The sequence below is a fragment of the Ursus maritimus genome, unplaced genomic scaffold (assembly GCF_017311325.1).
Source record: "Ursus maritimus isolate PB19 unplaced genomic scaffold, ASM1731132v1 scaffold_11, whole genome shotgun sequence".
Lineage (NCBI taxonomy): Eukaryota > Metazoa > Chordata > Mammalia > Carnivora > Ursidae > Ursus > Ursus maritimus.
In genome coordinates this window covers 8,244,978-8,261,924 of record NW_024423453.1, presented here as the reverse complement: position 1 = coordinate 8,261,924, position 16,947 = coordinate 8,244,978, and the positions used below count along the sequence as shown (strand labels likewise).

Sequence of the window (16,947 nt, the reverse complement as noted above, 5' to 3'; positions counted from 1 at the left end):
TATAATTTTATTCTTCTCTGGGGGAAAAAAAACCTTTATATACAGCAATACATAAGCTTTTATTATTGTCTAAATTATCCAAAGAAGAGAATTCCTGACTACTCATTATTTCTGAATGCATAACAACATACGGTAATACCTTTCAATAACCTCAGTAGTTACTGTAAGACTAATTAACTTTCTAAATAAAAAAAGAGATCATTGGTTTGTTGAAATTATTCTGACCAAGATACAGAAAAGAGACGCTGTTTTCTCTTGGAATTATTATGCATATAATATATACCTCATTTTGGTCATAGAAAATCTATATATTTAATTCCACTTCTACATTCTTATATAAATAACTACCCTGTGGTACAACATATAATATTAAAACTGACATATATGTATGTATATGTGTGTGTAGTGTGTGTGTATGGTATGTGTGTGTGCGTGTGTGTGTGTGTGTGTGTGTGTGGCGAGAGCATCATATATCCCATCTTCAGAATGAAACTATAATTTTGCTTGAAGGCAGGAATCATGTCTTATGATTCTTAGAATTTCCAAAGGCTAGTTCAATGCCTAAAATACATTAGCCAATAAAGATCATTATGTTGATAATGAAACCTTGGGAAGGGCATTATCATGTATACAAAGCTTATACAAAGCCGACAAGAGGTAAGATAAATATAAGTTATTCTAGCTTTAATTGCTCAAAAATTAAACTTAGAAAATTTCTAAAGGAGAATTAGGTTACTTTTGGACACATAAAAAGATCGCACTAGAACTTTTTTTGCAAAGCAGTAGTTAACCTTAGCCAAAAAGATCTTGTTCATCCAACAAAATTAACTTAGTTGAAATGTCAAAACTCTTCATAAATATCACTACCATAGATACCTCATTATTGGTCCTTGACCTAGAACGAAGTGGCAGGCTACTTTTGTTAAAGGACAAGTCTTGTGAAAGTAAGAGATATTGAGAATTTCATTTAAAAGATGTTTACATTGGGCCATTTCTGATTAGCAACATTTAAAAGAGGAACCCAGCACATACCGTGAAGCATGATGAGAACTTGGGTCTATGTTCAAATCCTGTGGCATCACTACAGGATACAATCCTCCAGCTGGAGAAGCTCCATTTCCATTTGGTTTATTTTTCCCACGTGTAAGAATTGTGGGGCATTTTAGTCACTGAGTTCCCCCTATTGGTAATATCCTCTCATAAATGTACCTATTAATTTAGCACTTATGAAGTAAAGTAATTATTACAAAGATCTAACCTGGCCTAAAGTCTTTCTCTCTGTTTATGATTTCAAGTAAGAGAATTGATTACACGTGCTTTGACTGGGTTTACCACATGTCTTTCACTGTTTTTTTTTGTTTTAAGATAATTGTCAAAAAGCATTGTAAGCAAGCAAGACAATTCTTCATCATTTTTACGTGATTCATGTATATTTATGTAATTTTAGTGATTCCTTTATTGAAATTTATGAATATTTTCCTACCGAAGAGGGACTGACAGGCACCATGGTAAGATGCTACATGCCACCTGCACCTGTTTCTTCTAAATTGTCCGTCCGTGAGAGACTCTACAACTGTTTGCTTTTGTGTGCATACACTCTGCTGCTCAACCAGGCCACAAACTCCTTAAAGGAATGGACACTATTTTGTACTTGTATTTCTTCCTCATGCTTTCCACTATATTGTTAATGGTTAATTGTACTGTATGCCAAAAACATTTATATTCTCATTAAATCCTCATAAACCACCCAAATAAAGAAACTGAGGCGTAGTGAAGTTAAGCCACTCGTCCATGGACTTTTGGTAATAAATGCCAGAGCTGAGACTCGTCTCCAGTCTCACTCAGAGGCCATATCATAACCACCCAGCATTACCGTCTCCCTAGAGCCCCCATTACAGTTTTCACTGTTCACTTTTCACTACTGACTGACTTACAGGATTATCTGTTGCTTTCTGTTTGGGGGAAACGTTACTGCAGCCACATTCCGAGCCCAGTGATCATGTTCTGATCTCTCTTGCTGCTCAGTTCCCTGTCTTGTGCTAGGGGCAGAGCCCAAAGTTTGAACCATAAGGCACTGAACCCTCTAAAATACCAAGATTTCTTTTCTTTAACATTGCTAACCCAGGAGTCGTGACTTTGAAGGACACGGTTAAACTATTTCAAAATATTACTGCACACTCTATTTGACAAGTGAATCTACAGCAATGTCTCTATCACAGTGATCACCATTATCATGCAAAGGAAAAGTTTTGTCAAGCTCCGCAGCGTGGTAAGCTTCAAAGACAACATTCGTTCCTCTGTTTTTAAAGCAGCATGCAGACTTTTACTAGCTCATACTGACGTATTTCCCTGAGTGGGATTTAAACCTGGACTGCCTCCAAGAGGGATGAAACCTCTCTCAGCTGTTCTTAATTAATCACCACACCTGCTGTTTAAATGTTGGTTACACCTATAAGAAAGGTTAATAGTAAATCTTATTTTCCCAGTAAAAATTAAGTAGTAAAAATGTACCCGTTAAAAGTCTGTTCCTACATAATAAAAATTAAAAAAAAAAAACTTGGTTCCTCCAAATTAATTGAAAAGCTAAATAACAGTAGGATATTAAATAAAATAATAATTTGTTACAAAATCTAAAAAATAAGTATATATCCTATTAGAGTATTTGTCTAAAATCATATAACTTCTTATGTTCTTTACTTCCTTTTTTGTTCTTATAATTTCCCTTCCCTTAAACAAGGTAAGGGGATCAATATAAAATATTCTCATAGAACATTTGAAAAATAAATTTTTTAAAAAATCAGCAAGCAGCCATAATCCCATTATTCAAGCTTAACTGTGCATAATTTGATGTATTTTCTTCTAGAATTTTTCTACATATACACTACAGATGTGTGTATAATGTTTTTACAAAGTCAAGATAGTAACACCCTATCTTCTTCTTTTAAAACATCACCAAGTAAGTATTGCCTACATCATTCAAAAGTTTTGAAAGATATTCTAAATCTCATACAATAGTTTATAGATAGATTATAATTGGTTTTAGCCTCTAATCATTTGTACAACTAGTACCTTTGATTTTCATTACTGTCAAGAAGGCTATGGTAAAAAGTTTTTATGTAAGTCTTTGTGCCTGTTTTGATTATGTCCATTGTTTAAATTCCTAAAGGTGAAATAATCATTTCAAAGATGTAGATTCTTGGTACATATTAGAATATTGCACAACTGACCTCGAGAGAGACTGAATCAAAAGTTGCAGTAACACCTGTTTGTGGAAGGGCCCATCCTAACACAACAACATGCTCAAAGTTGCTTGGCTCAACTGATATGTGTATCATTATGGTTTTGACTTATCTTTCCTATTTTTGAAGAATTTGAAAACTGAGTTATACAATTATTGCCTATTACATTTTTTGTCTTCTTTGAATTGTCTGTTCACATTTTTGGTGCTTTTAGAGTTTTAAATGTCTTTTTTAATTTTAAAAACTTTTATTGACAAGTTAACGTCTTGTCATATTTGCTGCAAGTTTTTCTGAGTTTATTTTCTTTATCTTTTGACCTTCAGAAGTTCTAAATTTTATAAATTAAAAAGTATAAACCTCACTTTTAGATTTTTATACCATTGTTTTTATGCTTTCCAATACTGAAATCAATGAAATACTTCTCTTCATTTTCTTTTAGCTTTAAAAAATTACTTTTCTTCCATTGACTTTTAATTACTTGGAATTTATTTTGGTATTAAGCATAAGTTATAATCTTACTTGAAATTTTCCAAGTGGGCAATTTTTTCCAATTGTTGAAAATCTTTCAACCCACTTTTAACTTCCTCTAATGTCTCCTTTTTAGCATTTTTCTTTTCTTGAAAAACCAGCATAACATAGTGAGCTTAAATCTATATTTCAATCCTTGTTCCACCACTTACCATTAACATCTGACTCTGAGCAAATTACTGAACTCAAGCCTCAGTTTTCTAGTCTATAAAATGCAGAGTCGTGTGCATGAAATAATGTAATATATGTGAAAGCCCTAAGGAGAGTGCACTGAGGTAGCAAACACTCATTAAAGGAAATTTTAATACTGGACTCACAAAGCTATCATGAGTAAATGACATTTCTGTTCTGTCAGTGGTATGCAGAACACCATTACAGAACCTGGTAAATTAATAGGAGCTAAATAAATGGTAGTTATTATTATTAATAATTAATATAGAATCCCCCTATATTCCTACATTTCTTTTATTTATTTATTCATTTATTCATTCATTTATTTATTCTACTGTTATTTTCCACATCTAAATCAGCTTTTGATCCTGAGTAGAACAGATCTATTCTCAATGCTGGATCAAGAGGTTAGGAATGGACCAGAAAGTAATGAAGGATCAATAACTCGGCTGAAATTGTCCATGGCTAGACTCTGACGCATAGATGTATCTGAATGGGTCACATTTTATTTATTTTTTTAAGATTTATTTATTTGAAAGAGAGAGAGAGCAGGCATGGGTGAGCATGTGTGGGGTGGTTGGGAGAGGGCAGAGGGAGAGAGAAACTTGAGCAGAATCCACACTGAGTGCAGAGTCTGACATGGAGCTTGATCCCATGTTCCCAAGATCACGACCTGAACTAAAACTAAGAGTTGGACACTTAATCAACTGCACCACCCAGGTGCCCCTGTATGGGTCACATTTTAAACAGGAATGGAAGTTAACATGTCCATCTGGATCATTGCTTAATTCTTCAAAAATTAATTGGTGAGTATATGTAAATCAATACCAAAGAAAAGATTGATTTTCAGTCTGTATTTATATAATTTATAATATATACCAATATATATTATATAATAATAGAAAGAGAAAGGAAAAAGAAAAAAAAGAAAGAAAAGAAAAGGAAAAGAAAAATAAGAAAAGAGCATGTAGACAATAAACTTCATCATTTACTTTCTTGGAAGAGATTAATTTAATACTTACTTTTACAGATCTTTTAGAAATGCATATAGAATTTTAAAAGTTGAAAATATATAGAATGACTTTTTGACACTTCACATTAGTTGATGTACTAAGAAATTTTAATAAGACCAGAAGAACTTTGCTAATCATCTGTCATGTGCTACATGACTATTCAGGCAGAAGTGTGGAATTCAACCAGGCTATTGTACTAGATGTCGATTCCAGGAGAGAATCAGATCATTTGGAACAATCTTGCTGTTAAAGCTGGCTGCTCAACAGTGGAATGACATTCCAATTAAAAAAAAAAATCTGACACATTTGCACAACTATGTCTTATAGAACCTCAGTGCCTAGATTTCTGACGGGACGTTACAAGGTTAAACAATGAATAAAGGACTCTATATAGGTATACAGTAATTATTAGCTTTGGGAAGTGGAGCTTAAATGTACTCTAAGTGCTGTCGTTTAAAATTCCATTGCTGTGCAAGGCAAGCACTTTCCTCCTTTTAAAACCATACAGAAGAACTGCAGGAGTTCATACCATATTATGTACTATAGATATATGGACAAGTTTGTGAGACATTTGCTAGCAGAGCCAACTCCATTCTCGTGTGTCCTGTGTGGTCTTGGTTTCTGTAATTGCCACTAAATAGAATTTTGGCAATCAGTTGAATTAAGCTGGATTAGAAGAATCTTAAGAAAATGTGAAGGGTTTTTAGGCTCCTGTGCCCTTTTGCGCTGATAGTACATATTCAGCCCTCTCTCTTCAGTAAAATCAACCTCTTAGAACATAAAGCAGTAGTTATCATACTTTACTGCACTCAAGGGTTACTTAGAGATCATGCTTAATCTTGTTAAATAGATACTCTTGGCTCCCACCTCAGAGATTCTAATTCTGGAGGTCTGGAGTGGGGCTCAGCAATCTACATCACTTTAAAACTCCCCAGATGATTCTTCTGATGTGAGTGGTTCACAGAACACACTACGGGAGGTGCTGACATAAAGGATTAGCTAGACCTTTCATTCTATGTATTTATGACACAACCCAAACACGCCTTACCCCTTATGTCATCATCAATCATTTAGTCGGTCAAAATGTTTGATGTACGAATGCCTAAGAAGCTGAATATAAGCCAGTTAAAAAAATTATTATGTATCATAGATACATGGTCAAGTTTGTAAAACATACACCTTATTGGTAAAAATTTTTTGAATGCCTTTTATTTCTGAAAATTGCCTTTTTCCTTTTGTATATCCGGGAGGAAAAAAAACTGTATGTGACAACCAGTGATTTCCAAAAAGTTAAGAGTCACAAATTTTCTTGTGTACTTGTTATTTTTTAAAGATTTTACTTATTAATGTGAGAGAGAGAGTGTGCGCGCTTGCACACACACAAGCGGGGGAGGAGCGGCAGAGAGAGAGAGAGAGAAGCAGACTCCTTGCTGACCAGGGAGCCAGGTTGTGGGGCCCGATCCCGGGACCCTGAGGTCATGACCTGAGCAGAAGGCAAACACTTAACCGTGTGCACTTCTGTTTTACTAGAGGTCTTAGTAGATGCTTTCTAATTTCTTTCAGAAGGTCAACAACCTACAAAGATACAATACTAAAGTAATAAATCTAAAGAGACTTCAACTCTAGTTTCAATACATTATTTCTGTCAGGACAGATCCAATTTCTCATACTTATCCTTGATAAAGACAGAATTCTAATTTAGACAAATTATCAATTTTTAGAAATTTAAGTACATATGTTTATTTAATGGAGTTGTTAACCAGAATATAGAAATTGTTAGAGTATCCGGTATGACATAATCTTATACGTCATATTCAAAGCCCCCTTTTGTAAGTCGTTGATAACTAAGGTAGATAGAGTACCAAAAAATCTCAAAACGTAAAATAATATGTCAGCAACATTTATAATTCATCAAAAACACTGTTTCAATTCACAACCTCTACCGTTGAAATACCCGTCTTTTGCATAGCTTTCAGATGCAATCCATGAGCTCAAAGACACCACTGAAATGATTTCACTTCAGATGATCATTTTAGTATTTTTACTTCGTACAAGCAAATACAAAGAAAGGCACAAAAGTGTTTTACTATAGTCACATAAGCCCACACAAATATGATATGAATGCAAGTTCTGAGAAGTCAAACACTAAAAATTCTGACAGTCAAATGTGATCTAATATGCCCCAAATTTCAAGGAGAACTTTCAAATGAAAATGAAGAAATCAGTAAACCAGTAGATATTTCTTGTGCCATAATAAATTTGAAGTTGAAGTTTTACCCACTAAAAGGGCATTAAATCTAATGCAGCAATTGAAAGTGAGTAAGAAGTATGGCAGATGTCTGTGTGGGAAGGAAACAAAATATGGTTGAAAAGACAGCTCTCTCCCCAGTGTATTCTCAGCCCCATCATATGTGTGACCTTGAAGAGGCCACTAGATGTACAGCGGAACTACTCTTATTAAATATAGCAGAAGAAAGACTATTAAATATATAGCATAAGAAAGACTATTAAAAGTTATTACATGGTTCAATGAAGGAATTATGTTTGGTTTAGATGAACCTCATTTTAAGAAAAATATAATAGAAATATTATATTAGATATTGACTGTAATGATTCCTCTTATCACAATGTAATCTTTCAATGAATTTCAAACTTGCATTTTATGTATGACTTGATACAAAGAATGCATAATAATTCAGGAAAACATATTTTTATATGGTAAATATGTTTCATACAATTAATATTTCACAGCAGTATTGTGTATGCATTTGCAGTAAAGGTACATTCCTTTTTTGAACAGAAGGTTATAATTAAAACTTCTTAGTCACCAAGTTCTTTAAATGTTTTTAGAAATGTCTTTTGTGCTTCTATCACTTTTCAATTTTCACAGCCTCTGCTTTCATCTGGGGGCTTGTCACCTGCAGCTAGAAAATGCCCACAACTAGATTGGCTAACTTGGGTGATTTCCTAGTCATTAATTTATTCATATTTTCCACAAATATTTATTAAGCATCTATTAGGTGTCAGGTACTCTTTTTTAAGGCGCTGCAAAAAGAGTGGAGCTTCTAATACGCAAACCACTATCTAATTGCTTCTTCTAAAGCAGATTTTGATCAGTGCTCTTTCCCTAGAATAGAATTCAAATTCTAAAGCTTGGCTTATGGAGCTCTTGATAATTCGATCCCAAGATGAGTCTCCAAATTTCATGAGTTCCACACACATCCAATAGAAACTAGGTGTGTCCAAGCTGTGGGGGTTTACACACTGCTTCTCTGCCATTCCAGTGTTACTGTTGACTGCAACGCTGAGTTTGTGATCTGCCCATAATGCTTCAAGATTTGACTTTTCTGTAATCCCCTAATTGAGTTGTCATCCTTAGGTATTCCAGAACACCCTGTGCTTTCTCATCACACCACAGCAATATGGGGACTCCTGTTTTGTCCATCTTAGATTACATTTCTTAAACCAAGATTGTGTGTCTTATTTATCTTGGTAGACCAAGTGCCTGGCATTTAGTGGAAGCTCAACACATACTTACTGAGTATACTTTGTTTTCTTTCCTTTTTTAAAAGATTTTATTTATTTATTTACTTGACGGGGGGGGGGGAGCAGCCGAGGGAGAGGGAGAGCAGTGAGCCCAATGAGGGCTGATCCCAGGTCCCTGGGATCATGACCTGAGCTGAAGGCAGATGCTTACCCAACTAAGCCACCCAGGTGCCCCTGAGTATACTTTCTTCTCAGTAGGAACCAAGATTGTACTCTGCTTCCAAGATCTACTACAGACTCCAACTTCTCCATTAGCAGAAGGTACAGCTTAGGCACCAACCAATCACAGTGGATGCTGGCTCTAGCCCTAGAGGAAAGTGCTCCTGGAGGCCCCTTGCTGGTCCAGGCACTATTCTGTTGTTCGCTCATTCAGGGGATGAAGTGGACTGGGGAATCCTGGAAATAAGTTCCAGGTAGCCTCAGTAGAAGACACAGTTTGGTGGGCTCATAGAAGCAACGGTTTCATTAGCCTTTACGGAAGCTTTTCAAGGTGTAAACAATTGGTACAGCTGTTCCTCTCCATATTGGCTGAATATCAGCACTGTCCCTGAGGCATTTCCCACGCACTGGCCTGCACTGGTTCTCCCCTTCTTCAGCATCTTATAGGCACTCATTTCACCACTCACATTGTCACATAATTGCCTATTGGCCTTTAGAGTTAATTGATTACATGTGGATAAGTTCTATTTCTAAAACTAGACTGCGAAGTGCCTAGAGGATAGAGCCATGTCTTATCTTCTTTCAACATTAATCTTTAAATAAATCATCCAAAAATTACATAACCATGCTCTATATCATTTCATGTTTCTTTGAAGTGCTTTGTCAGAATAGATTTCATTATATTCTTGGCTCTTTTTAGAGTTAATATCAAAACTCTATGAAGAAATCTTCCTTATAGCAATTATAAAACAGCTAATAAAAATAATACCCAAAGAAAATGAAAACACTAATTCAAAAAGTTATAGGTACTCATATGTTTATCACAGCATTATTTACAATAGTCACTATATGAAAACAACCCAAGTGTCCACTGGTAGATGAATGGATAAAGGAGATGTAATATGTGTGTGTGTGTGTGTATAAATATATATATATGTGTGTGTGATATATATAATATATAATAATGGGATATTATACACACACACACACACACACACACACACACACACACACGAAATATTACACAGCCATAAAAAAGGATGAGACCTTGCCATCCATGACAACATGGATGGACTCGAGGGTATTATGCTAAGTGAATTAAGTCAGATTGAGAAAGACAAATGCCATATGATTTCACTTACATGTGGAATCTAAAAAACAGAACAAAAGACTAAATGAAAAACAGAATCAGAATTATAAATACAGAGAACAAACTGATGTTTGCCAGATGGGAGGGGGGTGGGGAGATGAGCAAAATGTGTGAAGGAGAGTAAAAGATACAGGTTTCCAGTTATGAAATGAATAAGTAATGAGAATAAAAGGTACAACATAAGGAATATAGTCAATGGTACTGTAATAGCTTTGTATGGTGATCGTATGTATCCTTGTGGAGAGCATAGCATGACACAGAGTTGAATCGCTATGTTGTACTCATGAAACTAACATAACATGGTGTGTCAATTATATTCAATTTTACAAAAATTTTTAAATTGAAAACCAAAACAACCTAACTGTGATAATAACAGATTTTCAAGTCCTATCAGGTCTAATGTAAGAGGCAACCACATTTCAGAAGAAAACCCTACCATATGCTCAGGAGCCTAACATCTTCATTAGGAAGCCAGATGGTTTCTCAGTGGATTTGGAATAAGGTCTCTGGAGGTAGAATTCTCTCATCCCTAGAGTTTGAGTAAGAGGAGGCTCGCAGGCATTCGGAATACTCACAACAAATGAACTGGAATCCTGGCCAGCCCATACCTGCAGTTGGGGGTAGGAATCTGCCCAGGTATGTTGCCTACTCTTTTATCTCCATGCAAATATCTCCCTGCTACTAGAGTCCTCACTGCACTAGAAAAGTGAAAACCAGAAACTGTAACTACAGTCTGAAATGTATTTCCAAATTGCTTTTCAAATAATTAGAATATTTTACAGCATCTCAGGAATGTCTATCAGTCTCAACATAATCGTCTAAAACTTATTATATTTTATATCTTTGTTAACAGAATGGTAACTTACAATTATTTTAATTTGTATCTTTACAAATGAGAAAAAATAATAACTAAATTCATATTTAGTAACTGAAAAGTTAGCAATTGTATAATAATAGAAAAATTTAGTAATTGTGCAAATACAGCCAGACCGATTTGTTTACCTATTGTCCATGGCTGCTTTCGCTCTACACTGGCCCAGAGAAGTCGCTGCCACAGAGGCCAGGTGGCCTGCAACGTCTATAATGTTCGCTCTCTATAGTTCTTTACAGAAGAAGTTAGCTGACCTCTGCTCTGGAATTTAATCTTCAATTTTTATATACATTAGGAAAATAACATATTATTTGTCCAGTTATAGAATTTAAAAAATTTGTGGCATATTAGCTGTTCATCTTTTTCACTGTAACTTTAAAAAGTTGTCATAATGCCAAAATAATATTTAGTTTTCTATTTTTTTTGGTATAATTTCCTGTGTTTGCTATGTAATATATCTGGAAATTATTCTGGTCTGGTTTTATCTTTTTTTATTAAAAAAAGCATAAGCTTATAATTGGAATTGCAAATATGGACATACAATAACACTGTTCAAGGAGAAGCTATTTCGGTTCCTTACTTTCAACACAATTCCTGATAACTGATTTATCCCTTATTGCTATACTTATCTACACAAATAAATGAGCTTAGAATATTCAAAGTTCTAAGTAAAACTTATAGAAAAGAATGAAGTATTGATTTACATAAAACCCAGCAGTTTTAGTATCTCAAATTTATATTTCTTTCCATAAGTTTTGTTCTGATTATGAAAAAAAATGGAAAATTTATTTATTTGAAATATTTGGCCTAATGACACCATAAATTATCTAAAACATTTCTAAGTTTATTTCTATGAAAAAGATGCCAAGTACTTCTGTTTCTGTCTTCCTTGACCAAAAAGGAATATTATAAAAATATAAGTTAATAAGTTCTAAAACTCTTAACAACTGTATAACATTAATTGTGACAAGCATGAATGATGGAAAATGACTAAGGAATATATTTATCTAGATGACTAGGGAGTGAGTGACTTCAGTCTTATAGTACCCATTCAACAGTAAAGAAAGATGATAAGAGTTCTTAAGTTTGAAAAACTTCAGCTAGACAGAACCACGTATTTAGCTTAAGTCATTACGGCCCCACAAAGTGGAGAAATTCTGAGTAGAATATCACTTGGGAAGAAAGACAACAGGTGCATTTCCACCTCTACCATAACTTTCCAACTCACAGCAATCATTATATGCTTCCATCTATAATCATTGACAGAAGAGTTTATTCAATAATCAGCAGACTATAAATATGTTATTTAATTCAGAGAAATCAGATTGTGATTTATTTTTTAAATCAACTCACATTTTTCAGGACCAGTATCTATATTAATAGAAATAGAAGGATTTTAATGAGAGAATGATATTGCTGGTGATTATTTCTTCGAAAACATGTTTAATTGTTTTCTGAACTCTGAAGTTTTGTGTGAATTTCCCACTCCAGTCCTTGGACCTCAAAAGCACTTGCTCTTGTTTACCTATATTTAATTTTTAAAGCACCTTTATTTTCATGCATTGCATTTTTCTTAATGACGTTTAAAAGGTGAAAAAGACGGGATACACTTATGTAACTTAAAAATAGGGAAGGAATTATTAACTAACATTTGAAAGAATGGCTAAAATTCTAAATTAATAAAAAAAAATATTCATAGAAACCACCGGCAGTTGCTTCTGAGGGAATACATTTACACATTGCAACTAAGCAAGCATGTCGAGTTGCTAAAAGGTTACCAAAAAAGTTTACTTTTGCCACCTCAGTTCAGAAATTGCACTAGAAGCGGCCGCTTAGAAATCTGGAGTGACTCTCCTGGTGGATGTGGGTAATGTAACCCATAAGCCAGAAGGAGAAATCTCAGCTGCATGGTTGTTAAGGCAGGGGTTCTCCTCTCCCCCGGCGGGACTGCCCGCCTCCCCACCTTTCTGTTTCTTCTCCTGCCTGGGGTGACTTCCATTCCCTTCCCGGAAGCACCGTCCTCTTTTTCACTACAGTGCTGACAGACTTTCTTTTCACTCCTGCTAACCGCAAACACTGGCTCTGCATGGTGTCTTTATTGATAAGTTCTTAGTTTCTGTTTCAGTTTCACTGGGGTCTGACAGCATTTCAACGCTAGGAAATTACAAGATTCATCCAGATCAGAGTAACAGCCAAAGAGCACCTCAGACTCCTCACCTCCTTGTTCTTCTCACCCCTGGAAATATCAGGTGCCACGTCCTGAATATGACTACAACCGCTCTGTTCCTTTTACTCAGAAATCCTACATATCTTGGTCTCATGGTTTCACTGCAAAATAAATAACTTGCAGTAAGGTCAAATTCCTGGGCCTGACAGATCAAAGATAAACTTTATTCTCCAGCAAATTTGAAAATCAAAATATTTCAGGAAGAGATTGTTGGCCCTCCCTGCCAAAAATCACAATAGGCCTTTGTAACCATTTTAAGGAACATATCATGACTATGAATTATTACACTCTGAAAGTCAACTTAAACATTTGATTGCTCAACTCTTAAACCTCTGTACAAAATATGAGTATCATAATTAGAATGGTATTTAAAGGCCTTTTCACTGAAGTTAGTCAAATATTGGAAGTAAAATGCCTTTACAGGCTGCAACTGGGATTCCAAGTTAGCATATGCTTAAAAAATGCCCTGTGACCTAATGGAAAATGAACTATACATGAATATATAAATAGGCCAAAGAATGTGACAGGCTGGATGGAAGTGAATCTCTTCAATATTGCTCTCTAAGTCACTCTATAATAAAATATATGTTCAGCTTTGCACACAATTTCAAATTAAACAGGCAGCATCACCGCTTATTTCCAAATGTCAGTTCCTAGCTAAAGCCAAACTCAGGAGACACAAACATGTGACGCTGCGTGGCACGAAGAGGACGCAACAGTGGGCCACCGAACCGGAGGCAGTTGGGTAGTTTGATCACATTGGTTTTATTCTGTCGACTTCCTTCCAGGAAGTTTGGAGGTTGACCAATGAGGTCCACTGTTGATCCTTATGCCACCATCCTCCCCTCCTTCTCGTTTGTGGCTTGGAACTTACCCACGCCCCAAGTTCGCTGGTGTCCTCACTGCTACAGCCATAGTAGTCTGGGGTTTTATCCAATTCCTGCATGTGTCCTTGTGCTCTTACGCTCTTATCCGCATGACAGGACGGGCAGAGAGCTGCATTACCCATCTCAGTGCTACAGTTCCTGCTGTCACTAGGCCTGTGCTTGCCCTCTGTGCTCTGTCCAGGGCTCCCAGGGGGACACTACCGTGGACAATTCATCCAGACGATCCTTGGCTCCTCTGCTTAATTCCCCTGCACGCCCCTCACCAGTTCTCCCCATCTGCTGGCTGGCTTGCTGGTGTCAGAGAGAACTCAAAACCCCAGCAACTGCAGGCTGCATTCAGTGACCATTTCCAATTCAGGCTCTGCCAGTCTATTTTTACACCTACCAGGCCAGCTATGCATGTCAATGGAGTAAGGGGGGGTGAGCTGAGACGGAGCAGGGGAGGGGGCGGTGTTTTGTTTTTCACCCTGTGAGCAGCCTGCTGTACACATGGACTGAAGTGCCTGCTGTGTAAAATTCTACATTGAGAATTTTTGCATTACTCAGTAAATGCCTTCGAGTCCTTTGATTTTTTCCCCCTCTGTCCTTCTAGTCACACCGAACACCACATCTGTTAATGATCTCACTTTACCAGCGTAGTAGGTAGAAATTATTCTTGAAATTGTTTAAACCAAGAGGCATCCCCTCAGCTGACGTACATTATCTTCTTCATGATCATTTACAGAACACAATTGGCCCTCCTTTCAGCATTTAAAATTCATCAGAAACACATCTATCAAAATGGCTCATTTTACAATGGTATAGATGTTTTGAATTTTATAAAGTATCTACAGTTTTCCATTATTTGTGATCATGCCACAGTAGAGCAAACATTTTAATTTACTTATGTCTTTTTAATTTTTAATCTTTTGAAAATGTTTCCCCCAGCTTTATAAAAAATAATTGAGAACGGCTTTCAAAAACGTACATACTATCTCTGAAACCATATTACAGATTTTTGAAAGAAGTTGTTTCCCACAGAGATGAGCACAGCAAATGCAGAGCAGATTTTTATGAAGCCAATTATGATAAACATCAAGACTTTACTATAGACTATTATTGATTAAACTTTATTCACCCCATTAAGTTTCCTCTAAAACTTTATATATATAGTGTTTTACTATTAGTCCTATCCTTCCTCATTTGATATTTGCTTTCTCTTTTCATGTCTTCTAAGTAAATTTTAAACTACTCAATGGAAGGATAAAGGTTTACATTTTGCATCACCTATCCAAGTTATATATTAAGTATTAAATGTTAAAGAAATCTACCAAATTGAAAGCAATCATTTGGGGAAAACAGAAACTGGAAGATTAGAAATTAACCACATTACATTTGATAGAATAAAACTCACCTTTCTGATTTGTCATTTTTTTAAACTAAAAATGCCTGTCATTATGATTATTTATTTAAATTAAAAACAGCATTCCTGAAATAGCCTATCACTCTATATTGCTGTCCCAAACCCCTAACAAAACAAAACAAAAACAAAAAAACAAACACCCTTTAACAAACTCAAATCCAAGAATGGCATCTTTGGATTGTTGGTTCTTATAGTCCCATGCTGGGACTTTTTTTTTTTTTTTTTAACCAATCCTGTTTGAATAGCTCTTTATCCCAGAATTTAAGAACCTAGAGTATGTTACTTACTGTAAAGATCTTACCCTTACATTCCAACTTCTGAGAGGCACTAATAGTATTCAGTGAAATTATTTTTATCTTCCAGCTCTAAGTGATGACATATTTTAAAACTTTTTTTTTTAATTTATTGACTGAACCAATAACATTATGATTAAAATGGGGGGGCATAATTTCTCCATTCATGTGAAAGACAAGCGTAATCTAAACATTTTAAATGTTAAAGTTTTAATGAGGATTAAGGAGGGCACTTGTTGTGATGAGCCCGGGTGATGTATGGAAGTGTTGAATCGCTATATTGTACAGCTGAAACTAATATTACCCTTTCTGTTAACTAACTGGAATTTAAATAAAAACTTAATAAAAAAAAAACCCTAGGGAAAAATGTTAAAGGTTTAGGTAAAAATATTCATAAAGATGAAATTTTAATATCAGTAACAAGATCAGACTGGTAGCTGAGATGTACCAAGCAAAACCTTTTGTGTTGCTCAAATTATTTTTATATAGACTAAACTAATGATTGATCATAACATGGTAACTCCTCATCAAACGTTACACGTACTTGAACAATGTAGAAATTAAGTAAGCACTGGTGTATAATAACGTGTTTACAAACACTTCCAAAAAGATGTTTTAAAATGTCCTGTCCTCTTCTCTAAGGTTCTTAGAGCCTTACAGTGCCTTACAAAGTTTAATAACAGGTGCTTCTTCTTGAATTTTTATGAACTATTTTATTCAGAATACAAGCCAAGATTTTACCAGCTGTTAAAAGAGGTACACTTCTTTTCTCTCTTTTGGAATCAGTTGACTATTTTTAAAACATAAAAATTTAATATTCAACAATCTTTTAATATAGAATCAGGCAACTTAAAACCTGGAAGCAAATTCTAAAATTTCTCTCTGGCCTCATTCCTTCATTCTAGAGTTGAGATCTGAATCCCTGTACATAGCACGTGTAAAAGGAATATTTAACCACTCTAGCTTAGGGAAAGATGTCCCTAGGTGCTCAATAAATAATTTTGCCATGCTTCAACAGCATGAATTGTTTTCTGGAATCTTTCTGTCTCATTAATACATTACCCATTCTACCGCTATGCCTTCGATTTTCTTCTCCTTCAGCCAAGCAGCCAAGCATCCCTTTCTCCACTAGTCCCTGTTCATTTTCTCTTTCAAAGCTCATTTTAAAATTCACTTTCCCCTAAAAGTCTTAATTAGACCTAACTTTGTCCCTAACTTGTTCTATCTTTTTGAATAAAGTGGGGACCACTATCAGCTATTTGCTCTTTTTACAGAATATGGCTTGTCTCTCACTGACCTTCTCATAGATCTAAAATACACACAGTAGTTTAAATGTTTGTTAAGTAAATGAATAAAAGGCAGCCACAGATAGGAGCACAATTGATAATATCAATATTTAACTGCACTACACTGACCTTTTTACACATTAACAGTAACATTTAATAATTTTAAACATTTTTA

The 16,947-nt window shown here is 35.2% G+C and overlaps 1 protein-coding gene across 2 annotated transcripts in view; it reads right to left on the bottom strand.

Moving 5' to 3' along the window:
* ANK2 (ankyrin 2) overlaps positions 1 to 13,913 on the bottom strand; it is a 219,761-nt gene extending 205,848 nt beyond the window's left edge. For both annotated transcript variants that reach the window (XM_040626261.1, XM_040626260.1), the window contains exon 1: positions 13,779 to 13,913. In XM_040626261.1, coding sequence (XP_040482195.1) covers positions 13,779 to 13,913 — 135 coding nt within the window. The remainder of the gene's footprint in view (positions 1 to 13,778) is intronic.
* Positions 13,914 to 16,947: the final 3,034 nt, after the last annotated feature.